The sequence below is a fragment of the Thermobia domestica genome, chromosome 12, assembly GCF_964235325.1.
Source record: "Thermobia domestica chromosome 12, izTheDome1.hap1.1, whole genome shotgun sequence".
NCBI lineage: Eukaryota > Metazoa > Arthropoda > Insecta > Zygentoma > Lepismatidae > Thermobia > Thermobia domestica.
In genome coordinates this window covers 174,232,025-174,259,676 of record NC_137465.1, presented here as the reverse complement: position 1 = coordinate 174,259,676, position 27,652 = coordinate 174,232,025, and the positions used below count along the sequence as shown (strand labels likewise).

Below are 27,652 nucleotides of genomic sequence, written 5' to 3'. Positions count from 1 at the left end.
CATATTGATAAAACTGAGTTTTCCTGAGTTTTCCCTCTCAACGGATGACGATTTAGAAGCGGAACAAAATTTCCAGTTGTATTTGCTTCTATACAGGATACAGAAAATTGTGCTAGAAGTTACTATAATAATATGAATGTAGTGGTGTTGAAATTTCAATCTTTCGTTGCTATCGTACGCGCCCAAGAACTCCCAATTCTTATTTTCTATAGCTATTTCCGTAAAGCAAGAAGGAAGAAAAGTTGTTTTGGAAAAATGGAAAAAATCAGCAGTTTTCAAAGTAGTTTGTATCCCGTAAGAAGGGAAGCAAAGAAAATCACAATGTCAGAATACTAGGAATATACATTACCATATGAAGCAGCATGAAAGCTTGTTAGAAATAGGCGAGAAAGTAACAAAACCAATCTCCGAATTCCATTTGCAGGGATTGTGTCTGTGGTCCCTTTAGGTTTTTGCATCGACAATCCTCCTGTCGCTGTTATTCGTTCTTTTTTTATTTTCCTTTTTTTTAAAAAAAAAAAACATCTCCTCATCATCTTTCTCAATATCTACTGCGTCACTGTTGAAATCCAAGAAACCATTTCAATGCATCCTTTCTATCGGCAACTTGGGATAAATTGAAAACTCCCTTCAGATGTTCACAAGCTAAGAATTGGGTATTTCCGTACTCTTCAAAGAACTCACAGGTGAAAAGCAGAAACTGAAACACCACTTACAAGGGAAAGCTATGGTAGGATGGATAAACATGAATATCTTCAAGCAAGGAACTCAGTTGAAAACAATGCGAGTATAATATTGACAAATATAAAAATGTAACTTCTGGTAAAAAATTTTGCTTTCTAATCGTATGATGTGGATAATATCGTATATCGGAAGAATGTTAATTAACGATTGCTAGCGAATAACTTAGTAATGTAGGTAGCAGTGATGTACAAGGAATGTTCGATAAATATTGACACTTAGGCTATTATTTCAAAACTACAAATTTTCTTCGGTAACACTCTTATTACACTCAATTTAGTCACCATGCAAAGCAATGCACTTGGACCATCGTCGTAAACACCTGGTCGAACGGTCGAACGAAGGACATACGCTTCAAAAATCCCTTTAAAGACACCACAGCTGCCGTAGAGTTTGCATAATGACGTTCTAAGAGATCTTGGTCACTAGGTATTGAGGTCACTAGGAGCCAGATCTGGACCATATGGAGAGAAACGCAATTACTTTCTTCGCAACTTGAACACGCGCATTTCTTTGATTATCGCGTTATTGTGTACCGCTGCATGATTTTGCAGACCAGATTGTAAATGTAGACTACTATATCTCTGTTTTGAAGCTGCTGATGAGAGATCACATCTGCAAGAACAAAACAGACCTCGTGGAAGAGTGGAAACTACATTACGACAGCAATGGTGTTGGTCCAAATGCATTGCTTTGCATGGTGACTATATTGAACGTAACTCGAATGCTTCGAATAAAAGTTTGTAGTCTTGAAATCATGAAATGACAGTTTAGCATCCATCTTCATCGAACATCCCTCATAGATTGGAAAATGCTTGGTTTTTCTTAGCTATACATGAGTAAGGAAGTCTTATAGAACAGCTATGTCCATTCATCACACAGAAATACAGGCGAAATGTTCCTAAAAAGTTTGCAATCCCTCTCCTAAATTGTATTTCCTTACTATACTTTCAAGTTATGCTATGTATGTTATCGACAACTATCAGAGTGAAAAAAAAAAAGATGCGGAAAATGGGATTGATCGTCCCAAGAATGGATTCCATCTCCTTCTTTAATACTCTAAACCGGAAATATTAGAAATATTACAATTTTCAGTATCTTTCTGCGAAATCTACTTCTACTTCCGGTGCCAGTATTGATTTCTATAAGACGAAAACATTTGATGATCTAAATTCAGAATCCCAATTAAAGTCAAAAGTAACAAAAACTAAAGCAACTTCTGGTTTCAAATTTATTCTTATAAAGCAAAAAACTATAAGAGAAAATGAGAAACTATTTCTGACGTGCATTTAGCCTTCCAAGAACAGGTTCCGGTTCCATATTCGACTGTATCCTTTTACTGCAACCAGAAGTGATCGATCTGCTGCCAATATTGAATAACAATAGTTAAGAAGGTTACCATATTTTCACAATGTAGAATGTAACTCACATACCCTGTATGGAGGATCTGGCTCTTTGACACTATAGGAAGTTGGTGCTTTGTATCATAGAAATATTAATTGATGTGTACCAGTGATTACTTGTGACTACTGAAGCCATTACATTCTTGTTTACACGGCATCCCTATTTCTTTCTTCGAGTTCTTTCTTTCCAGTTTGCCACATCACTTTTTGGAGCCAAATGGCAAAGCATTTGGCCACCCTGTTCTATTGGTTTAGTGGGTCCACCTGTCTACTTGAGGGTAAGTGGGCTAGAACTCTCTTAGAGCAGAACATTTGGATAGTCACAAAACCCATAATAAAGGCTTTAAATAAGTGTTCTATAAACATTTAGCTCAGTTGACGTATGAATTTGATATAAAGATTGATGAGGATGAGGAATTGCCAGGTACGTATTTACGTACGTCCCACAGAGGGTCCGTTCCCAGGGCGCCAAATTTTCCGGATGCAGCATCGAAATCGTAATTATAATATGGTATGCTGCAAAAGATACTAGCCATGAGAAGAGCATTTAAGTAGTGGATAAATATTGTAGACTTCCTTGAAGTAGAGCAAAATGACGGTACTCGAGATTTTTCCTCCAACTACAGTTTTATCAGGAAACGTTCTTAGATACAAATATAATTACAAATATGAAATCCAAAGACCGAATGAAGTCCCTTATTTTGGTATTGATGAGTAAAGGTGTCTGAAGGCCCAATTGCAGCCAAGGAAGAAAGAAAAAATCAAGACCCAATCGCAACCAGGAAATTGCGGTGAGACGTTGTCTCTGAAGGCCCAGTCGCAGCCAGGAGACAGGAATGAAATCTCAAGGCTCAGTTGCAGCCAGGAGACAGGAATGAAATCTCAAGGCCCAGTTGCAGCCAGGAGAGAGGAATGAAATCTCAAGGCTCAGTTGCAGCCAGAAATTGGGTTGGGTTGGATCTCTCAGAGCTCCAGCCAAGCTAAGAAAGAGGTGTTGACCAGCCGAAACTGATAGCTTCTGAATAATATTAAGAATAAGAAAAGTTAGAAAAAAAGGACTCCCCTCAGGAAAGCCCGAGTAAGGCATCAACCAACATTCTACATGTCTTTCTTCCACACTATTAGTAGTCTGAAGCTGACGTCGGTGTGTGTGTGTGTGTGTCACGGCTTGTATCTATATAGAAGACATTTACCATGAATCTGTAGCTGTGTAAGACAGAGCAGTGGTGTGTGTGTGTGTGTGTATGTATGTGAGTAAACTTTAAAAAAAAAATGAAGACGATATGGAGGAACAGTTTCTGCGTTATAGGAGAGAAGTTAGCAGGATGAAGGAGGGTCTGAGCATAGGATTCAGAATGAGTCCGGTATTGGCGGAGATAGTGATGAACCGGTTCGAAAGGGAAGCCAAGAGGAAAGGAGGGATCAAGTTAATGTTTTTTAGCAGGTACTCATATGTCGGTGATTGCTTCGGGAAATGGAAGTGTACTCGGGCAACTTACTAACTTTGTGAAGGAAATAGAAGATCAAGACAAGAGCATAGAACTCAAATTGGAAGTAGAAGAGGTAGTAGCCATTGTGTTTCTAGATAAGAAAAATAAGCAGGTGGGAAGACGAGTTGGTCACAGAATGGTACCAGAAGAAATGTGTATAAAAGGAGCATGTTCCTCGAACTTCTGTCATAAAAGGAGCAATGCTGATCGATCAACAAAGAGAAATTTCATACAAAATATAGAGGAGAGGATCATATGAATTAGTAGGGACAGAAGGAAGGCACAGGAAGACATAGAGAAATTTCACAACCAATTGGAGAGCAACGGATATGATAAAAAAAAAAGCTAAGGATGGAAAGAATAAGAAGGAAGGACCAGAATAGTAAGAAGAAGAAGAAGGAATATAGGAAAGAAGAAGATGGAGGGAGAAAAAGAAGCCTTGGTGAGGAATTGAAAGTACAGAAGAAGACACTGAGAAAATCAAGAGAGCTCTAAAAATAATAGGGAATAATTCAGCAGACAGGAAGGAAAGTAGGAGACTATTGGACGTTACGCATGAGGAAAAAGAAGAGAAGGAGGCAAACCGAGAGAACCTGATGGAAAGAATAGGAGTGGTTTACAAGACAAGGTGCAGTGATTCTACTAGTTGTTATATTGGTGAAATGACGAAAAACTAAAAGAACGGTTAAAACAACTCAAAGATGATGCGAGATGAGTAAGAGAAAGACATGCAATTTTTAAAAATGTGAGGGACACGAGACATAATATTAATTAGTGCGAGATTGAAATGTTAGCACGGGAACAAAGGACATTAATAAAAAAGTGGAAGGAGGCCATTTTCATTGAAAAAGAGAAAAGGTGTGTTATGAATTGGAATATAGGACTTAAAATTGACGAACAGTTTGGCAAGTTATTGGAAAGACTTAATTTGTAGTTTAGTTTTTCACTGGACTACGGAGGGAAATGGATCTGAGGTGTTTAGTTTCATTTTTGTCATCTTTTGTTATGGCTGGCTGAATCTGTATTGATCAGCCAATCAGCGTTCAGAATCATTTTCTGGGATTCTGTTATATTTAGATGCAACTCTCTCTTGCTTTTACAGGGTCTGATGAAGTCAATATGTTTAGTTAGTTGGCGAAACTATCACACATTTATTATTTAAAAATAAACGTTGCTTTGCTCAGCAATTTGTATTTTTGTGTAAAGTTAAGACAGAACAGAAAGAAGGGTAAACAAAAGATAGGAAATCATGACAGATATATTTTGTTTTGATAGAAGGATAGAAACCTGGATAACCAGGGAAAGAAATCTCTGTCGGTCATGTTTCATCCTTAAGTATTTACATGACAAAACCACATTGGAAGAGTGGCAACATTTAATGTAAATTTGTCTATAATAATGAATTATTATACTGGCTGTTAAATTGAAAACCCATATTAATAGGTTAGTTACATATATACAAATTTGTAGGAGAGGTGTGTTATTAGTGGGACATATGCTATTTTTTGTGCATGCAAATTGGAAGTCTCGTGAGCTGTTGTCGGCTCTTGTGTCGTGATCTGATGACAGTCCGAAGCCACATCTTCCTATTCCATCTTTCTTCTTCAGTCTATTGTTGCTTTTCTGGAATGTAACTTCCTTATTTTTTCCTGCGTTAGTTGGCTTTGTTATGAGTATTTTTTTCTGTGGTTGTGGTTAGTGCATTCACTGTTTTCTAGAAAATGTTTTTCTAGTTAGTTGTATGGCTTGTAGCATCTGCTTTCTGTTTTTCTGTGAGGTAGAAATTGTTAACATTGTGGTGAACCATGTTGTTTTTATTGAATTTGTGATTAGCTTTCTGTAGTTTTTGCTTCTAGTTGCTGGTTTGCTTCTGCGTGTGTTGCTTGTGTCTGTCGTGGCTCTTATAAGGGCCGGTTTCTCCTGATTTGTTGTTGCTATTTTCAATTGATACTCTGATAACTCTTTCCTGTGTGTTTATTTCTTGTCTCTGGCATTTACTGCTGCCAATGCTGTGTTTCTTTTTTCACAAGTTGTGCAAAAGCTTCTGTTGATGGGTTTGCTGCATTCTTCTGTGTGTGGATCGCCATACTACAAGCATACACGCTGCATGGTGCATTGGTTTCTGCAATGCTCATACTGGTAGCAGTTCCAGAAGAACATCAGTCTTGGTTGTGGCTTTGAATTTTCTACTCTGTAGAATATGCCTGAAATCTTCAATCCTTCGGATGTTAATCTGTTGACTTCTTCTAACTTGTTGGAAAAGAGTCGCAGTAGTGGTGCTGGACTGTTTAGTGTGTATCAGAATCAGGTTATGAATTTGATGTTTTGTTTTTCCAATTCTGTTCTGATGACTTCAATATAGCTTGTGGTTTCTACTTGTTTAATCACACAAGTGTATGTAGATTTCTTTGTGTTTACTTTTGTGGTGATGGTATTAGAAATATTTGCCACTAACTAAAAGGCATTTTCATGTTGCTCTGTTGATGTTACCCTGAGTTCTGGTTTCTTGGCGTTGTTGGTTGATTTCTTTCCTGTGTTTCTCTGGTTTCTTTATGTCTCTCTTCGCTGGCAGGTTTATTCTCTGGTTGTGGTTTCTTTAATTCAGACTTCTGGTTTGACACCTGTGCTGTTTCGTGTTGGTCCTCATAAGGGCCAGATCCCTCATTTCTGTGTACTTTCTCAACTCGGTTTTTCACCTGTTTGCTTACTGCTCGACTATCTCTCGTAGGGGGCAATACTTTGTTCTCTTTTTCGTGCGTCTTTTACTTGCTGTGCTACTTCTCTTTGTAGGTGTTGGTGTTTCTCAAGAATTACTGCTCGTGATCTGAAGTTTTTGTGGTGAAAAATCCTCGAGATGATGCCCCTGAAAGCTTCTGTTTTGAAGAAGTTTCTGTATTCGTTGTAGCTGTCTACTATGTAGAATTCGTTTCAGTCCATCTTCTTGCTTATGATGTCCTCAATATATTGTGTGAGTCTACTGCTAACTTTCAGCTTTTTCACATTGGAGATCTTCAGAAACGCATCAACTTCTATTTGAGTTGTTTTCATCACTTCGTGTAGTCCCTTCTTTGAGTGTGTAACCTCCATTGTTCCCCTGCTGTCTTCCTTTTGGCGTCTGGACCTGTAGCTAGCAAAATCATCTTCATCTGGCAGTCTTTTAGTTGGTGTCTTCTTGGCCGTGTCATGGTCCTAGTAAGGGCCGTTCTTTCGGGTTCAAGGTATGGGAGATCAGAATTTTTGTTGATGTTCCTCTAATGCTATCCCAAAAATATAGTATTGTATGTGATGCGGTGCCATTTTGTAGCCTGTCCTCTGGACCTCGAGAATCCCCGGGTTGGTAATGACGATCGTTCATTTCCATATCACATGTTCCTGTTGCTGTCAGTCATTTGCTTTGGTATTATTAGTGCTTACCATGTGAAGCACCGTCATATGCTGGGGATATTACAATATACTGAAAATAATGTTGATAACACAGCGCAATCAAATTTTCTAACTCCTGGCGCTAGAAAGAGATGAGGCTATAATTATCTATCAGCATAATCCATGCATTTGATTCTGTAAGCTCCGGCCCGTTGGTGGTTTCTCAATATAAGCGAATGCGGCTATATTGCTTAGGTCTATTCTATATTGAATACGAGAAAATAAGGGGGCAGCGACACAAAATTTTCCCATGAGTGTGAAATAAATAAATACGGACCTGAGATTTACCAGCTGTTAACTGTCCTCAGTGATCACGCTACGGAGGAAAGAGGGCGCCCGTTTCCCCGATATGTTATATTGTAATATAACTCAAGTAATATAAAAGTAATGTTTTCGGTATACAAAGAAATAGCTGCCTCAAAAAAGTCTCTCCCTCCGCTTGCCATTCGGGAAGAAATTTAAGTTGGTGTCGTCACTGGCTATTTCCTATCGGATATTAACAAATTTGCTTATTTCATATTTTAATTTATAAACCTAGCTCTATTGGTTATACATTGTCAACGGTATAAATAAAGGATAGCATATCTTTTCCGCCCGAATACCCCTGAAATCATACCACAAAGTATAAGAAAAGGACCCCCTCCCGCTGGCTCAATGGATCGGTGTATCTCTGCTAGACAATTCATCTTGAAACTGGCCATTCAGAACCTCCCAATCTACCGTCTACACACAATAAAACAAATAACACACAAGTAACACAGTACAACAAATAACCTGCTAAAGAGCCGTAGACTAACAAATATCCAACCAAATGTCGAAACTCAATACTATTAATCCTCTAGGGTTGCCTATGAGAAAACATTTGAGACTGTCTCGTCTCGAAGGTGTCGTGAAAGTGATATCTCGTCTCGGAAGAAGTATCTGTTTCTATTAATAGAGCTCTGTCTTGTCCCGCATCTCGTCACGAAAATTTTGTCTCTCTTTGAAGGTAACCCCAATTCCTAGTTTCCACATATTCCTTTGGTTTACACGTGTGTCCACAACGCTGAGGTGCCTTAAATTCGTAGTGGGAATCGATCCCAGGATGTGCACATCGAAATGGGAGTACTTGCATTTAGTACAAGCACTACTTTGGTGTAGAAAAACGTTTAACAGTAGGACAGCTTATGAACATTTCATTTGATAACAGTTACAAGCATAGAATTCATATCAGTAATTCAGCCATAGTCATGATCCATTCAAGTGAGACCCCAGTGAGACAGTGGTAACCAGAGGGGCTCAGTCTTTCCTAAGATCCTCTCCAATATTTCCAGTATTTGTTGGCACTGTATATATGCATCAATAAAAGATAAACTCAAATTAGCCCCCTCTAAAATTATCTCGCCCCTCGTCTTAACATATTGCCTACTGACATGGCCGGACTCACCACTAAGTTCATTAGACCCAGACCTAGGAGGACACATGGTCAAATGTTCAATAATAATAATAATAATAATAATAATAATAATAATAATAATAATAATAATAATAATAATAATAATAATAATAAACAAGATTGAAGTCAAACGCTCCTCAAGAAATGATTCCTTTAACAAGTCTATTCGTTGCACCATTGGTAGTTGAAGTTTAGCAGAAAATTTAGCGCTCCACTGACAGTAAACAGTTGCATAAGGACAACCACGTAACGTTGTTGTGCTGGTGCAAGGCGCCCCCACCCTGTCCCGCGAAGCGCTCCTGCGCAAGTGTGCTTCAACCCCCTATTACTATACCAAAATTCATTAGAATTTATTTGAAAATGTTGAAACAAAATATGCCTAAAATACGCTTTTTTAATTCAAATTTATTATCACGCTAGTGAGCTTTATAAAATTTTAGCTTTTAGTACGTGTGTTAGTCTATGTGATAATGTTAAACAGAAGCGAATTTTTGACTTGTATTCTTTTACAATGGGCAGCTAAAGCTATTTTATCTCGACGAAATTTCTTAATGGAATTTTCACTGGTAATGGTACCTTTAACGGGTAATAGTACCCTCACGGTGGGTATCCATATCCTATTCATTAATAAATATGTACGTTTCGCGTAACACTAATATGCAACCCTGAAAAACAGGTTGCATACAAATCTAGGCGAGAGCTCCTCTGTGGCTAAGCCTTTAGCGTACGCGCCTTTGGCGTGGGAGGCCCGGGTTCGCTTCCTGGAGGGAGCTAATGTGGTTCGAATTCCACGTTAATCAGTAGGTCCACGTATCATATAGCCTCGCTGCTGAACGGGACGTTAAACTCAAAATCAACTCAACTCAAATCTAGGCGAAAACGTTTAGATAATATTACTCGTTACTATAAATGCAAGCGCATTCATTTATACCGTAAACGCTTTCAGCTTTGTACGTACGGTAAATACCTTTCGGCCTAGAGATGGCAGAACCTTAAATCCGACCGTGCCACTAAGCCTGCTGGCAATGGGGCAACGCACACCCAAAGTTAAACACACCAGCCATTAGCTCTCTCATGAATTTCTTGATCTTGATTTTTAATTGTTTTTCCCCCGAGATATTAAACTCATAGCATTATTTGTAGTTTTTCAAACATGGTGAGAGATCCCTGACTACTCCATTTATAGCTTCTAATAAGATTAGGATAAAGATTAAAACATCGCACTAGTATAAAAGTGACTCCTTAAGCTTGTAATAGGCTTGAAGAAAGAAAAAATGAGATTGTGGTTTTTCTCAAGAAATCCGATTGACATTGTCGACGTGTGGAAATGCCAAAAACGTTTTCCATTCTCAATGCATTGACAATTACCTTTCTCCTCCTTTCCTACCTTGTACGAGAGAAAAAAAGAATAAAGAATGAAAGAAAAAAGGGAAAGATTTTTGGGGACCCCTCTGAGTCTCTTCAGTTGGAGAATAGGAGCGTAATTGGCCCCCCATTGAGGCTGGAGTGCGCTTGCTTGCACAAGGAATGATGGGAGAGGCTGCCAGGGACAACCGATCTTCTGTGTCCATGAGCCAATGGACGAGTAGTGTTGCTTACTCTGGTAAGAATAGAAAGCACACAAAATCCTACAACGATACGAACATACAGACGATAAAGTCTATGGCCGGCGAGACACCTTAGACTTCTTTGGGATTGTTAGACTTCTTTTCGCTACCTCTGAGTTCAAGTAGTTCTGCCATTCCCTCTCTACGCCATCTCATTTTTTTTAAACGTATGCCTCCACTGGAACCGAACCTTGGACTACGAGCAGAAAAGGCATGTTCCTGTTATTTACTTAAGCTTAAACATAAAAGGCAGAGTCGTTTTGACATATGATTAACGTCATACTAAAGGCCTGACTACTGCAGGAAACATGTTAGTCGAACTCTTTAGTGTGGCACTAATCACGTGTCAGAACGATTCTGCATAAGACCCAAAGTTACTACCTAGTAATAAACACTATATCCAATATTCTTTCCTCACTATAGGTATTGTGCATATCACTATGCCGTACCAATGAAGATACTATAGGGGAGCAACGGCACCAAGGGCCCATACACGATGACTTTATCTGCGCCCTGCCCCCAGAAGTTAAGTAATATAAAATTGTCCTTTTAGTTATATAAAAAATAGTCCCCTCCCCACAAGAAAACAACTTTCTGAGCCCCTCTGCTTACTCCAAGTAGGTATCGTTACTTTGCCGTACCAGTTCAGTTTTTGCAAGAATTTTTTGATTTAATTTCCAAATCAATATGAAACAAATTCGTGGTGTTCGTAATAAAAATGTGTTTGCAATATATTGTAAAATATACTTATAGGAAAATATATCATTCGACCTATATTCAATAATAGAGAATTAGGTCGAGGGAAGTTAGTCTTTGATAAGATCAGAGCTTGATACCCGTTGGGAGAAACAATTGTTATAATTTCACATTAAGCTTCAGGTGCACTACTAAAAATACAGGTGCAATGCTGCTGGAAAGGAACGTCAAATTTCAAATACATGAGTACCACGTACTCTATGACCACATAGTTAACATACAAATTTTCTGTGTAAGTGGTTTGAACTTCGATCCCAGTTGAGATATACTTGCCATGGCTACAAATACAATTATTGGTTTGGGTCCTACTTTGGGCAAAGGTTACCGAAGGGTCGCTGGTACGAATTCCTGCCCACACGAGAGCATGGTGGGCAACATAGTGTCGAAGGTTTGCGAAGTGCCCTAAAGACAAAGAGGCCGCAGCTTCAAGTTAAAGTCATCAAACTGCAACAAGTTAATGCGAGGTCCCACTCTACCAATCACGTACAGTAGAAAATCAGAAGTATGGGATATGAAATGGTCTCTCAAGCATCCTATAGTCCGGACCTGGCCCCGTTCGATTTCTTTCTGTATGGTCGTCTGAAAATCCACACTCATGGTAGGCAGTTTGCCAGTGACACAAGTATAGGCACATAACATTTCATGCTCCTAGTGCTACTATTAAAAAAGTTATGGCCTACTGTGCAAAACTTTTTATGTGCCCTATGTATATAAACCCCGTTTGTATCAATTTATGGGCGCCCAGGGTATCAGGTGATTTAAAAGAACATTATTTATTTATTTCATTAAGAATTGTCTTCTTCTTTCTCTCCTCAACCATAGGTTGGTGGGCAACATGGAAATTTTAAAACTTTTCTTTTCCTTGGGAGGGCTGTTTTATACTTTGATAAGATCTCTTCTTCGTAACTGCATCTAGATATTATATCCTTGGTCTTCCTCTTCCTGGTTTTCCTTCTGCCTTTCTCTCTATCAACACAGTAATCCAATCGGAGTGTCGAATAAAATGGCCAAGCATGATGTTTGTTCTTTTTTCTATTATTTTCATGATGTAAAAGAAAAAAAAATATTAATAGATACTATTTGCATAACTAATCCAGCTTTTGGTAACTAAACTTCACAGATTGCTATCCTGTTAAAAGCTGCAATAGCTACATTTGATGGGTCTTTTCTCTTCTTTCTTTTTTTCCTCTGTTATTTAGAGAGACGTTGTGTTTACAGAGTTGAGCGTAGGATGAGGTAGCTTGTAGCACAAAGGCCAGGTGGGCGAAGCGCGGCTCTATTGCAAACAATTCTGATACATAACTTGGGAACAACGATGGACTCTCTGCAAGGGTCCCGGGAGTCAATCTTTCCGGTTCGTTTCAGTCAATGAAATCAGCACCAGGTACACGAATGGTCATGCCGCTCTACAATGTTGCTAACTGGAAGATATTTTCATAAACATATACTGTATATAGTCTTTATATCCGTATAAACGTTTATGCTTATGATATGGCCACAGTTAATGTTGTGAATAAACGGTTAACAGGTTTAATTACTGTACAGACCCGTTAAAAAGACTGGAAACCAACTCTTTAATGAAAAGCTTTTTATCTTAACCATAAAAGCAACAAGGGAAAGGCCTATTTCCTTTCAGTTCTCTATTAAGAATCTAAGAATTAAAATATCATGCGGTTGTGACTAGGAGACCTTCAAAAGACATGTAAATAAGTATACATGTTTCTTTGAATATATTTGTACGGTTGCCATCAAAGGAATAACTAACAGCATACCTGTTGTTTTTCTCCAGAAGCTCTGAAAGAAAAGAACTATTTTCAGCAATTTTTGCGGTAACACGGAATTATGTTGCTCTCATATGCACAAAATATTTACTTTATGGATGAATCATTAGAGAAAATATTATTCTAGTGACTAGAGTGCGCCCCTTTAATGCACACGAGATTCCGGACTTGATTCTCGATTAGAGAGCAACGACCACACATAGGGTTGTCATCTCTCCGACTTTTGCCGTCTTACTATTTTTCATAATGTTCGGCAGGGATTTAAATTATTTTTCAATTGTCAAATGAGATTTATATATATATATAATGCACTTTCTCCTTAAAAATCACAATAAATGTAAGGAGAACTTACATAGTTTACGTCATGTAATTAATTAAATAAATGAATTTACTCATACCTGGTCTGATCCTGGTCTGGTATGCATTTCTGGTGTAGATCAATATTACGGTAACTCTTGATAAGGAATAGTACTTTGTTCATTTTATTTTGCAATTCCAAGCAGTGATTCAACGACTGAAAGAGTTATCTTCCCTAATAAACGAGATAGATATTTTAGAAGAAAGTGAAGGAAATTTTGTAAGAAAGTTGGCCAGGTATAATCCCAGCATTCACTTAATAGAATTCGAGGATAAACCTCTAAAATGCCTGATCCAGGAGCAGGTTCGAATGGGATTCAAATCTGGGATGGTTACTAGGCGAGAACATTTTTATCGTTTATCTGTATCAATAAGGCAATTTCGTGCATATGATTTTTGATTTAGTTCATGGTGAGGAATCAGATTTTTCGGTGTTGACGTAGTATCATGAAGAAACTGGAAATCTATCAGAATGAAAAGTTATCATTATCAAACCCGATCTAAAAATCAGAGAAGCATGTCGCATTGAACCGATACACTGGCCACACATCAACCAACTACACATATTCAAGAGTCCTTTGTTCGAATTAGCGACAGATTGTTCAACGAGGTTCCTTCGTAAGAACAATCAGGAGTTAATATAATTAATATGGGTTAAGCATTTCGATTTAACATGAGCCACAAACAATTTTCATTTAGCATATATCTCTGATGGATAGCTTTGAGTTTAGCACTCCTTGTAGCAGCGAGACTATATGAAACGTGGACCTAGAACTTGACGTGAAATCCGAACTATATGAGGAGAGACAAAACTTTTTCGCAACAATTTTTATGTTTTGTAGCATTAATTATCACAATTTTCGCATTTATGTCACATTTATTTTTTTAAAAAAATGTATCACAAGTTTCTTTTCTTTTTAAAAATTATGGAACTTGTAAATAGTATATTTTTGGTAGTAAGGTGTATATCTAATATAAAAATCAGGATGTACCTTGATTAGGTGCACATTCTAGCTACTGTACTCACTGAATTAGATTCTATAGAGATTAATGTAAAAGTTTAAACACTTCCTCTAACGTCACCCCTAGTTAAAAGATAATATGCAGCAAGACATTACCAATTCTTCTTTTAAGTTTGTTCCCCTGGCAGCAATAATCATATTATACTTGGAAAACAATCTCTCGGCATCAACACTCGAGACTGGCAACCATGTTGAATGTAGCGAGCTGACAGCAAAAGACTTGTGGTTAACTTTTAAACTGTTTAACACTGATACAATGTTAACTTCCTTCCCCTCACTGTTGAGAACTTCAATAACCTTACTTTTAAATTCACCGTAAGCAATCAACGGATCGTGAATATTTTCGTCACAAAACATAGTCAAGGATTTAAACAACAGTTCAGTTTTGTTTTTGTTTACGCGTACACCTTTATGAAGTGAAACAGTTTCTGAATCAAATAACTCGCAGAACTTTTTCGTAAATGTGACGTCTTTTAAGTTACATAATATTGGAAATGCACTTTTTAGTTATTATTAGCAAAATAATTAAGAAGAGTTCCACTTTTTCGCTTTCATTGGCATTTAACGCAAGAGTAATGCCGAATTTCGCGAAAATTTGCGATAATATAAACGTGATTTCTGGCACTGAAACGAAAAGTTTGAGGTTTCCTGAAAAATATACGCAATTTTTTAACGTTTCGCACATATCGCATTAACGAAAAAGTTTGGTCTCTGTATATGAGCATCCGCCGTTAATCAAACTTAGTTCTCCCATGTATATATATATATATACATCATGCTTATGAAGTTTTATTGAAAGGTAAACGGTACAATAGGATCAATCTAAATCACAAATAAGTTAATGCTGCTGTATGCATGGAAGCTTCATATGCGCATACTAAAATTAAAATTTATTATATTAATAATCCATTCCCTTGTGCTGTTCTCGAGTAACTTTATTATGCGTATCGAAGTTACATCACTACAGCTGCATTAACGTACTTGTCGTGTATATTGAACTATTTATAGTACCACTTAAACTATATATATATAAGAAAAAAGTTCATATGGGCATGCGAGAAAAACTGCATAATTTCGGAGCTAGGGCCGTCGAAAGTGTGAAAAAATACTTCTCAAAATGTATTATTTCAAACAGGAGAAAGGGAGAAGCTGACGGTTCCTAACACTTCGACTTCCTGCCGATGCATTCCGAGTATACTGCTGTTAAGGTTTACTTTCTGCCAGATTGAACCCACCTTTAAGTCCGTGTGTACTATGTTTAAATTCCCGTCGGGAGTACGTCTGGGAATTGTACTCTGTGTGTTATTCCTTGCGCAACCATTGCACATTGCTAAAATATGCATTTTGGGATGGGAAATGTATAACTTCCCTTATGCCGATATGAATTACCAGTCCACGATTCCTCGTGTTCCAAATAATGCGTGTTGTAATTTATTTTTTCAGTGTAATTTATTTTTTAAAATCCAATTTTCTTACTTTGATGAGAGGAATGGCCTCTGAAAGCTTGTCGGTATAATTCATTAGCACTCTGTGTAATGAAAAGTGTTTATGGACCATGTTATATTGAAACTTTAAATTCATACTAACATTATCCACTCCTGCTTGCTTTAGCACATGCAATATTACATGTATTACTGATACTTTTTTGTACGTAAAGGGGGCAACACTGATACAGGGGATCCCTTCTGGCCCACTTTATGAAGCTTCTTCTTTTTTTTTTTTTTTTTTCTGAAAAGGTCCTTTTCAATCCAGTACTAGAAGTCACTCAAATATTTGTCAAGAGAGAAATTTTTGTTCTTTTCTATGTACAAGGTCTAAACATTTGTTTGTCAATCTTCTAAACAGGAGAAAGTGCAGGAAACATTACATACAAAAGAAATATAGAGTGGTTTAAAAAGAAAAAAGGAGAGGAAAGGTAGATGTATGTGTATTTGGGAAGTCTTTTTGCGAGTCACTTAAAATCCAACTTAGTTTGTGTTATTCTTGTAACACGATACGAGGCATGAAAATGTCTTTTTTTGAAGAGTCCTTGTCCTCGCTTGAATGAACACTGAAATAACACTCACAAGTGCCTCTTCAAACCTGGCGCGTGGAGTTATACCGTAATCCGTGTCCCACTCCACCGCATGACAAAACTTACCTTCTTTTCTTTTGAACACGAAAACAAAATATGTTTTAAGACTTCATATCGCCAGATAAAAAAAATCGTTTAGTACTCATGCTCTTAATATTTTATACTTAACAATATTCCTTTAGATAGTAGACTTAATTCTACATTTTAAGCGCGTAACCAAAAATTTAAAAAAGAAGTCAATGAGACATGAATCGATCGATATATGTAATTAAGCTGAACAATATGAATATATGATATGTGTGATTGCAATTTGCTCATGCGTAACTCTCGAGAAAAGTGAGAATATATATAGGGTGCAAGAAATATATACACAGTAAACTTAACAACTAATGCTGTAAGAGAACCATACCACTTATTAAGTTGAAATTAATACTAAAGTATAACCTCGTCAAGCTTTTTTCATTATGCCAGTAACAAGGCGATAGTATGTTGTATGAATAATAAGATATAGCCCAAAAATAATGATTAACTCTTTAAATTTTTGTTTAACTATGTATCTTGGAAAATTAATTAATAAGAAACATATAGGGTAAAGGCACCGAATATGGAATACTTTTTGTTTCTTCTTTATTTCACAGAAATGCGTATTCCAGAATAAAAATATTATACATCATACTACTTGTGGTACCTTTGCAAAACAAAATACAAGTATGAAAGTTTGTTCCTCATTAATGATTTTTTACAATATTACAAAATTGAAAGAAACTCAATTTCCCATATTAGGCACACCCCGCTCCTAATATGGAACACCACCTGTTCTTAAAATGGAATACTAGAACAAAAAATGCTCATTTGACTATAATGCAATATTTGGATAATTCGAAGATGGGCACGATCCCTGCTCATACCGCCTATCCTGGCGCCGGCCTTTGGTTAGGTTTTCCCTGCTTTTCCTCAGCATCATTAGGCGTGTGCCGGGATGATACTTTTTCCTTAGGTCAGGGTCGAGTCCCTTCCAATTCGTAGACTTAACTTAAAGGCCGATGTAATCTCGGAGTTCGAGGCCCGAACATTTCCTTTGTTCCTTTCCTTAAGCTAATAAATTTATTTATTTATTTCTTTAAGAGTAGTAGTAGTAGTTATAATTAGGAATATTCCAAATTAGGATCCTCCTAGTATTCCATATTGGGAAAATCCCCATTTTGGATAGTTCTCTTCCTACACACGCTTACGTGATTCTCTGTGTACTGAATCTTTATGCCTTTATGGTACACTATATATGTAATCTAAATATCACAAACTCAACAATAATACATAACTCTTTGCGTACATTCAGCAGTCTGGAAAGATACGTTCGAAAAACTCAAGTTCTTCAGAAAAATATTCTGCAACAAAAGAAAATGGCTTGTTATCATTCGGCAGCAAACCACTCATGCGCAGATTAAGGGCGCCACGGTGTACAAGTTTACGTACAGTCCACTCAGTGGCAGAACATAGCAGACAAAATAATTTGGTATTTCATATTAGGAACGTATTCCATATATGGCGCACCCACCCTACTTTTTGGAAGCAAAAAGAGAATTTAACAAATTGTAATTCAGATAAGACCTGTGTTGGGCATTAATCAATTAAAATTAATTGCAATTAATCAATCAACTGAAAATAATTGTGGTGTAAATTAATTGCAATTGAATTCATTGTTAACTATATTCGATTGCAATTAAATGACTGAATTTAATTGCAATTGCTTTCGGTAGCATATAATTTCAATTGATTTATTATTAATTGCAATTCATTCTCATTGATTAATGGCCAGCTGCAAATAACAATTGACCATCACTTATTTTAATTATTAATTGCAACTAAGAATTAAACTTACAGATTAATTGTAAATTGTTATTTCAATTGTTAATTACAACTAACAATTGTTTACTTACAGATTAATTGCTTGTTAATTGTTAATTCAATTGAAATTAGCCCACTAATACTGGATAAGACTACATAAATCAGTACATAGCACCATATGCTAAACAAAGTAACATGTTCGGTTGTGAATTGTGAGGAGTAGTTTTCACATTTTATAACGTTAAAAAGAATATCCTTCGCTGCCAATAATAAATTATAGTTTTTGTTCTGTTGAAACAAATTGTTTACTAATTTGTGTACTGTAACTAAAATACACTTTTAACTAGTAGATTATATTTATTGTTTTTTCTTCTTCTAACTGCGACAAATACTCTTGTATTTGAAGTGAAAAGAACACTAAGAAATTGCTGTGAAAATTAATTGCAATTGAATTTATTGAACCACATTCAATCGCAATTAAATGACTGGATTTAATTGCAATTGCTTTCCACAGCAAATTATTTTCAATTGATATATTATTAATTGCAATTAATTCTCGTTGATAAATGGCCAGCTGCAATTAACAATTGACCATTACTTATTTTAATTATTAATTGCAACTAAGAATTAAACTTACAGATTAATTGTTAATTGTTAATGCAATTGAAATTTGTCCAACACTGGACAAGGCTATATTTATAGTTTTACACCCAATAAATTTAAAATGGGTAACAGTGACTCAGTGGTAAAGCGCTCACCTTTGGTGTGTAAGGTCTCTGATTCACCTCTGGTATGTAATGTCAGCTCAAGCCAAGTGAGTTTTGTGGTGGTAGTTTTCCAACTTTCATGGTGCTAAATCCACCATGGGTTTTCTTAAGGTTGTCCTTTTGTCTCCAACTTTCTTCAATCCGCCATTTTGTTTATTAACCTCATCAAGCTCTCCCTTAACCTCAGAATATAAACATGAGATGTGAAACTAGACAAAATTTACAAACTCGTTTCACAAAATGTTATTATATGAAAGGAAATAAAACTCGCTGGCCACTATTTTTAGTCCATTTTCTACAAAATTTCTCTTGCGAATTTTGAGAGAGCGCTTACCTCTAGTACGTGGTTTCCCTGATTCAATCCCCAGTCAAGTAAAGTTTACGGCGGACAATATCCTGTCCGTGAGTTTTCTCTAGTACTTCCGTTTCCTCTCTCTTTCTCATTCCACCAATTCTTCCATCATTCCATCAATTTCACCAATTCATTCACTTGCTTTAATAATCGTCTGCCTTAGTCTAAAGGGCATAATTATGGGACGTTAAACTGAAAGATTTCATTTTGGAGACACATTCTTTATTATCGATATTCATGATAATTCGCTTTAATCTCTGAAGTTAGGAAATATTTTACTTTTCTACCATACGTTATACCTAATTTGTCTTATATACAAAATTGAAGTGATAAGTGGATGAAGCATTTTTTGACTTTATCCATGATCAAATATCTTTAAAAATTTTTTTTACTCAATTGTTATTTTTAAAGAGATAAGTTAGCCAATCAAAACTTCTTTTATATATATATATATATATATATATATATATATATATATATATATATATATATATATAGAGAGAGAGAGAGAGAGAGAGAGAGAGAGAGAGAGAGGCGCGGATCTAAGAGAAGGCTATAGGGGCTATAGCCCCTCTTGACGCTCAGTTATACACTGGGTAAAATGGGCTTCAATCCTGCTTTACACTGGATAAAGTTGCAAACTATGGTTTAGCCCCTCCCTTGATCATATCTTGGATCCGCCACTATATATATTTCTGTGAGTTCGTGTGGCCAGGACATAGAGGGAAGTAATCCATCCAGGTGATCCGAAGATATACACCCTCCCCCAAAAAATGCATTCTCATAGGGGTTATTATAGATGGATTGCACCTTGGAGATATGCATTCCAACTTTACTTAAACGTTAGGTTGGTTACATACCATTCAGTTATTTTAAATATTCTAACCAAACTCCTTCTACGTATGTGCAACAAAATTAATGAATTGAAATCTTTCAGTTTAAAGTCCTATGTAACGCCCTTTAGACTAAGGAAGACGAATGGTTAAAGTCAGTAAATGATGATTGAATTATTGGTGGGATGAGAATGTGGGATATAACGGGAGTACCCTGAGAAAACTCATGGATAGGATGTTGTCCACCATAAACTTACTTGACCGGGGATCGAATTAGGGACCCTACGTGCCAGAAGTAAGTGCTCTGCCCCCAAATGTGTTTCCAATATAGCATATATACAGGGTGAGCTATTTATGTTGATACACTCTTGTATCTTTTAAACTAATACACAGAATACGCTGAAATTTTGTACCATGGAAATATCGATAGTTGAACATTATTTTGCATATTCTGTGATAAAATAAATTTAACAGTGTTGCAAACTTAACATAAAGTTGAATGTTTCCAAACGGCACTACGTCAGGTCATATATATATATATTTCAAATTTACTTGTAAAACGAAAACTTAACAATGTTACACATGTCAAGGAATGTAGCGAACTAAGGATGGTACAATATCATAAACATCGAAAAATAAACCAATTTTTTTTTTTTGGAAGGTTCTACAACAGTAATAACACAAGTAAGATGGACGGGGTAATGCACACCTAAACTATCTTTATATCCAATATTACCGTGATCATATGACGTATTTCGAACAAAAAGAAACAGGGTTACAAGGAACTGAATATATAACCTTTTATCAGAGGACTTTATTTGGAAAAAGTATTTAGCTAAGTATCAAATCCAATTACGAACACGGTTCTCAATTGACATAAAGATCATAATGCCGTTTACTTCAATGTTATATTTCAAACCATTCCAACCAAACACGGAAATAGGGAGAAAAAATAGAAAACTTTATATATTGCTTAAAATGGTGTATTTGTAGGAACTTTTTAAAACAGTTTTTGAGTTAGTTTCCTTCTACAACACAACGACAAAACTTTCCACTAGGTGTAATTACAAGAAGCACTTGGAATTACGTAACTTTAAGAAGTGTTGCAAACGTAAGCAGTTTTTACCGTATCTCTAGAGCGATTTAAGATAACAAATTGATTTAAAAAGTATTGGTGAACTTCATGTCTATTGAAAACTACCTATGTAGTTGGATTAGGTACTTATCTAATCAGCTTTTCAAACTAACAGGTTTTGAAAATAAGTTAAAATTTCAATCCCTTGTAACTTTGTTCGTATTTAATCGAAATCAGTCATATCGTAATCATAGCATTAGATATTAAGTTACTTTGGACGTATATTGCTCCGTCTATTCCACTTGCTTAGTTACTGTCATAGAGTAGGCATTACTGTTGTTGCTTTGTAGACATTATACTGTTCTTAGTTTGCAACATTATACATTTTTATTTAGCATGTATACAATAACCTGAAGTTGTGCCATTTGAAAAAAATGTAACTATATGTTAGTTTGGGAACACTGTTAGCCTTGTAATGTGAAGAAAGAAGTATACCAAATAAAATCCCCCTGCCGATAGTTGCATGGTAGAAAATTTCAGCGTGTTTTGAACTTAGTTTAAAACTTTTACATGCGTATGTTTGTGAATTTACATTTAATTTGTGAACACACTACATTAAATATGATATCGTTACCGTTAATAGACTGTACTTTTGTGCTTTAATAAACAATGCAAGTAAGTATGGAGATCCCGTTTCAGCTTACAGTTATATATTTATATTTTTTCAGCGTTACCGACAAAAAAAATAAATTAACACTTAAAGAGACTCAATTGGATGAGATAATAGAAAAGAGATAAAGAAGAGAAAAACGATGATAATAATAATAAAAAAAAGGACTCAAGAATCATGAATGAGCAAGCTTAATGACTCTGTAAGACTCATAAAAGCTATATTTTTCTTCAGTTTGCTCTGAGTATATTGACTGTAGTTACAAATTGAATGAAGATTGAAAAACCAAACTTTAATTATGTGCCTTTAAATAAAAAAAAAAAAAAAGAAACGAAAAGGTGTAGATAGGATAGAAATATATATAGCCTGTAATAACATACTAGGAAATGAAGAGTCCGCAACAGTGTTAAGGGTCTTTTAATGTATTCCTCAGCGCTGAGAAGTAGTTTAAAAAAATCATATATATGGCTTCCAAAAAAACTGATCTTAGTTAGGGAAGAAATATTGTTATAGTAAAGTTGTTATTGAAATCTTCTCCACATTATACCATGTACCAAATCTATCTAAGTTCAGTTATATATTAGTAGAATGATGAGTTAAAAAAAAAAAAAAATCTGCAAGAAAATATACATGATTCTGACACTGTCATTAAATCTAAAAAGAGTTGTAATAACGTTACAGCTTCGTAAAAACTTCTTACAAAATGAGATCAAATTGAAAAAAAAAGAAGACGAAAAAGCAAAATTGACTGAAGAGGAGAGAGAGAGAAAAAAAAAGTAATTGCTTAGATAACAGATGTTCATAAAATAAGCATATTATTCTATATCTGGCTTCTCCCCTTTCTCGTTCTCATCTACGTTTATCTCCGCAAAATGACGTGGAAATTACTCACCATGGTTCAAATGACTTCAGGAGACAGTATCCACAAGTTGCACTTTCTTTTTTTCAAGTTTATATTTTCTAAGCAATATATTTCTATCTTTTTTTATTATTATTATTTAGTTTATTTTCTTCTCGTATCAAATCAGAGTCCGTGTTTCCAAATTATAACATTTCAAATCAGTTTTCAAGTTCGTAGCTCTCAAAGGGAAAGGGAAAAAATACATTTGTAGTTTAATGTTACACGATTATACTACTTTGTAGGATAAAAATAAGACGAAATAAATGGTTTATGGAAAAGTTAGTTGGAATGAGAACTTGGAAAGGAACAGGAAAATCATATAAGAAGATCCACACACATATGTACACAAACTAGCATTGTCTGGGATCGATCCAAGGATACTTTACAAAGAAGTGAGAACACTAAGAGTGAGCTCTAGTGTTTCCCACGAGACGAGACAAGACGAGACGAGAGACTCTAGTATCGTCTCGATTCTCGAAAATAATATAGGAAGAGTGTCTGTATACGTTTTGTCTGTGTATAGAAGGGACTACTGACAAAGATAAATTAGGGGATACCATAGTATAATGGTTAGAGCGTTGTACTCACTTCCACGTGATCCTGGGTTCGATTTCCGGCCGGCGCTTCCCAACTTTCGGCTTCCGCTCAATATCGTGAGGCAAACTGGAGAGTCACATGAATAAAAGACGTGACGGCTACTAGGTCTAGAAAGCTCCTGATAAGCCTATTAGAGACTGGGCGACACCACATGACCACGTGTTCGTCACTAGGTTGGACAGTTCAGCCGGTCGCTAACAGATGGCGTTGGAGCGGCTCAAGCCCACATTGGCTGTCATGCCAGTAGTTAGGTTAAATAGAGATAAATTAAGTAACAATGTAACTATTCTACTGTTGCCTCTTTCTTCTCTCGCTTTGATTCTCGAAGAGCTTTTCTCATCCCGTCTCGAAAACTTTATCATTTCGTTTTGTAAATTTATGTTCAAAATATGTTCCCTGATTGTTTCAAAATGTCATCTACAAGCCACCAGAATCCATTCGCGTCACAAGAAGTCCCCGAAGAGCATGATATAACAACATTTAAACCATTGTGCAATGACTTGCATATCTATAAAGTTGATATACGCTCTTTATTGTGTTCGTATAATCACTTTATCAATTTATAGTTTTTGTATTATGACTAATTGAAAACTAAAATAGTGTTTGAGATCTAAGACTTGGGTGAACTAATGTTGTACACAAGACTACTGAAATTTCTCGTCTCATTTTCGAAATGAGACGACACATGTTTCGTCTCAGGGGCAACACTGCCTACCACCTCAGATGCCAGGAAAGAAGTGTTATTAGTGCACAGAGAGGGTTGCATATAGTACAACGATTGGTTGTTACTTAATTTATCTCAATGAGTAGTTCTTCCTACACACAGACAAAAAGTATACAGAGACTCTTTCTATTATTTGTTGAAACTCGATTCCTATCGACTTAACAAATCACAACCAATCAGCTTTGGGTAATGTTGAGAAAGAGTGCTACTATCGTCGCTATTTGTCTTTAAGAAAAAAGGGGGAAAAACTAGAAAAATGTAATAAGTATATCGAGTTTAGTCCATAAAGTATACCTTTTTCCTGAAGACTCGTTTGTCTATGTGCGGTTACCGAAAGCTAGTTTCTGACACGGCCGCACGTACTGTATACAAAACGAAGGTAAGTATAGTTCGTTAATCGCTGCAGTACTCTTTCATGCTGTTTCTAGGTAACCAAGGTCCTTGACCGTGTTGTTACTCGTAATTGAATGTTATGTTGAATTTTCAAAGGACAATTATTTTTGCTATTTGGAAATTATATGCTACAACCAGTGTTCGAACTGAAAAAAAAAGCAGAGGCAGTATGTTTTATTATCATTTTGACTCAACATATCGGCTATTTAAATATTGTCTTGATCGCTGAAAAACCAGAGACGGTATGTCCTCATTACTGAAAAACCAGTGGCGGTATGGCATACCACCGCATACCGTCTCACTTCGACCACTGGTTACAACTTATTCTGTCACATTGTTACGATTATAGAATTCTAATTGATTAAACGTTAAAAGCTCGTCCCTTTAGCTGCTGTCGCAATTATTGCAGAGTTTTTGACAATAGTAGCTTCAACGTACTACGTCTTCTGTCCAAATGGCAGATGTCACCTTTCTTTAACTGCACAGCAACTCAAAGGAATAATTTTTCCATAGCACTTCACACACAGTCGGACTTTTTTTTTTAACATATAAGTGAATTCATTTACTGCTGTCAACCCTGCTCAACATCATCTTTCTGTATCGGGAATCTCCCACTAGTTCTGCTCCTTGATTTCAAGCTTTCGTCAGAGTTTAACTTCTGTACATGTCTTGTCTGTGCTCCTATACATTCTAATACTGCTATGGTTGAGCAGTATCTTTGAGGAAATTTCAATTGAAAAGGGAACTAGCCATTTTAGCAGGATGCTTAGTTATTTTGGATTGATAACAGTTGTAAAACAAAGAACATTTTAGTATGAAGCACTAAATTTGAATTTCATGTTCATCAGTGTCAGATGATAGTAATTAATCTGTTGACGCTCATTACACCCTATAAAATTCGAATATATTTTAAGAAATATCTAATGAACGTTATAGGCCTATAAAATTCTTCCGGAACGTGCTAATAAAAACAACGAAAATCAACCACCTAGACCCCCTACTTATGTTATTGACTAATAGACGCATTGCATATCAAGTGTCAGTTATTTGATACTTGTTGAAAAAGTTGTTTGTTTGTTTGTTTCGTTGTTATTGATGAAATACAGTTAAGCCTCTCATTAAATTCTGACACTTTTCTGTTGCGATTGACTCCGAGAGTTGTACAGTAAAAATATTAAGATGCATTCTATTCCTAGTAAAAGATTTATATTCGTGAGAGTGTGTGGAAAGGGCAAGGGTGTAGTCTCAACGAGAGAAGTCGAAAGAATGGATAGTTTCTGGGTACCTGTAAGGCATGATGGTAGTAATATTGGGGTATTCATAAGGCATGATAGCAATTATAATATCCTTATAGAAAGTGTAAAGTTGAAAATGCAAAGTGATTTGAACGTAGATTCATATGGCTCTAGCCAATAAACTCGTTTTGTCTTCTTACGGCCGTATGCAAATGAAAGCATTTCTACATAGCACGACTTAGGGCGGATTTTTATTCAAGCTTCTGGTGCGTTCGTTGCTTGCGATTTCTATCTGTATCCAACAGAAAGTTGTGTTATACGTAGAATTGTATTTAAATAACTTTCTCAACTGGCTATTCAACCACATCGCAAACAAAGAACGCAACGGAAGCATGCATGAAACACGCCTTTATACACAGGATGTCGCAAAGAATATCTATATAAGTCCTGGGACATTCAGACTTTTAGTAGAAAGTTTAACAATAATGGGAATATCCAGAGGGTTTTCCTTGGATTTGAATGGAATGTATCTGCCACAGGAGAAACTTTAAGGATAATGGAAATTTTCACTGAATTTCCCATGGATTTCAATAGAATGTGTCTGTCACGGTAGAAATCTTAAGGATCATGGAAATTTCTATTGAATTTCCCATGGAGTTCAATGGGATATGCCTGTTACAGTACAAATTTTAAGGATAATGGAAATATCCACGGAATTTCCCATGGATTTCAGTGGGATGTGTCTGTCACAATAGAAACTTGGAGGATAATGGAACTTTCTACTGAATTTTCCATGGATTTCAATAGAATGTGTCTGTCACGGTAGAAATCTTAAGGATCATGGAAATTTCTATTGAATTTCCCATGGAGTTCAATGGGATATGCCTGTTACAGTACAAATTTTAAGGATAATGGAAATATCCACAGAATTTTCCATGGATTTCAATGGAATGTGTCTGTCACAGTAGAAACTTGAAGGATAATGGAACTTTCCACTGAATTTTCCAGGATTTCAATGGAATGTGTCTGTCACAGAACAATTGGGTACCCAAAAGTCGTCCTGTTATTATCCTGTCTAGGGTAGCTTATGAGACCAAAGTTGAGACGTCCTCATATCAAAAAAGTGTCATTCATGATAGTAATGTCTCGGAAAGTATTTCTATTTGGAGAGTTCTGTCTCGTAGACAACCTTAAGTTATCATGTGTAATCTTGCAGGAAGTCCCGTTCACCTAGGCAACAAGATCTTGAATACTGAAAAGTTAAAAAGCGAGAAATAAGAAATCTTTTTGTTGAGAAATTCGAAGAAAAATACTCAAACAAGGAAAGGACAGTTGCGGGTAGTAACAGACCGTGGGAGCATATTAAACTGTACACACAGCAGTCTGCAGAAGAAGAAGTAGGTTACCGCGAACACAAAACTGCTAAGAAACAATGGGTTGCAGAAAATGAAGGAAAGGAGCACGTGGAAGATAGTCAGAGATAAAATTGAAGTATTAGGAAGATGGAAGGAATATGTTGAGGACGTATATAAGAGTAGGGATAGACCGTATGGCATAAATGTTGAAGTAGAAAATGAATTACAGAAGGATGATAAAGGATTTAGTATTCTTTGGGATGAGTTTGAAAAGGCTATATCCGAGATTTGGAATGGAAAGGCAACCCGGATAGATAACATACCAATCGAATTCATTAAAAATGTGGGAGACAAGGGCAAGAGAAAGTTGTTCCGACTCTGCAATGAAATATGTGAAACAGGAGAGTGTCCAAAAAACTTTCTGAAGACGATCATGGTACCGATGGATAAGAAATCGAACCCAAAAAGATGTGAGGATTAGTCTCATTTAGACATCTACAAACCATTTCTGCCTGTATACTTATTGGATATATCAAAATAATTCAAAATATCAAACAAAAATCGTACTATCACAAAAAGTGGAAGAACACAGCAGACAATAATACATATTACCGTGATAAATTCTATAATTTAAGGACGGGGGTAAAGGCAAAAATTGCGAAAGCATACAAAGAATTCGTAGCTAACTCCGAGAATTGCATAGCAGATGATCCAACAAACTTTTGGAATTTTATCAAAAATAAAACAAGGCATTTGACTAATGGCCCCCTTATGTATAATGGTGAAAGTCTACAGTGTAACAGGGATATTGCGGAG

General features: G+C 36.1%; 1 protein-coding gene across 1 annotated transcript in view; it reads left to right on the top strand.

Annotated features, from left to right (window-relative positions):
• Positions 1-3,985: 3,985 nt before the first annotated feature.
• LOC145666184 (uncharacterized) overlaps positions 3,986-27,652 on the top strand; it is an 84,265-nt gene continuing 60,598 nt past the window's right edge. The window contains 1 exon segment of the mRNA XM_081733255.1: positions 3,986-4,076. Within this exon segment, the coding sequence (XP_081589381.1) occupies positions 3,986-4,076 (91 nt within the window).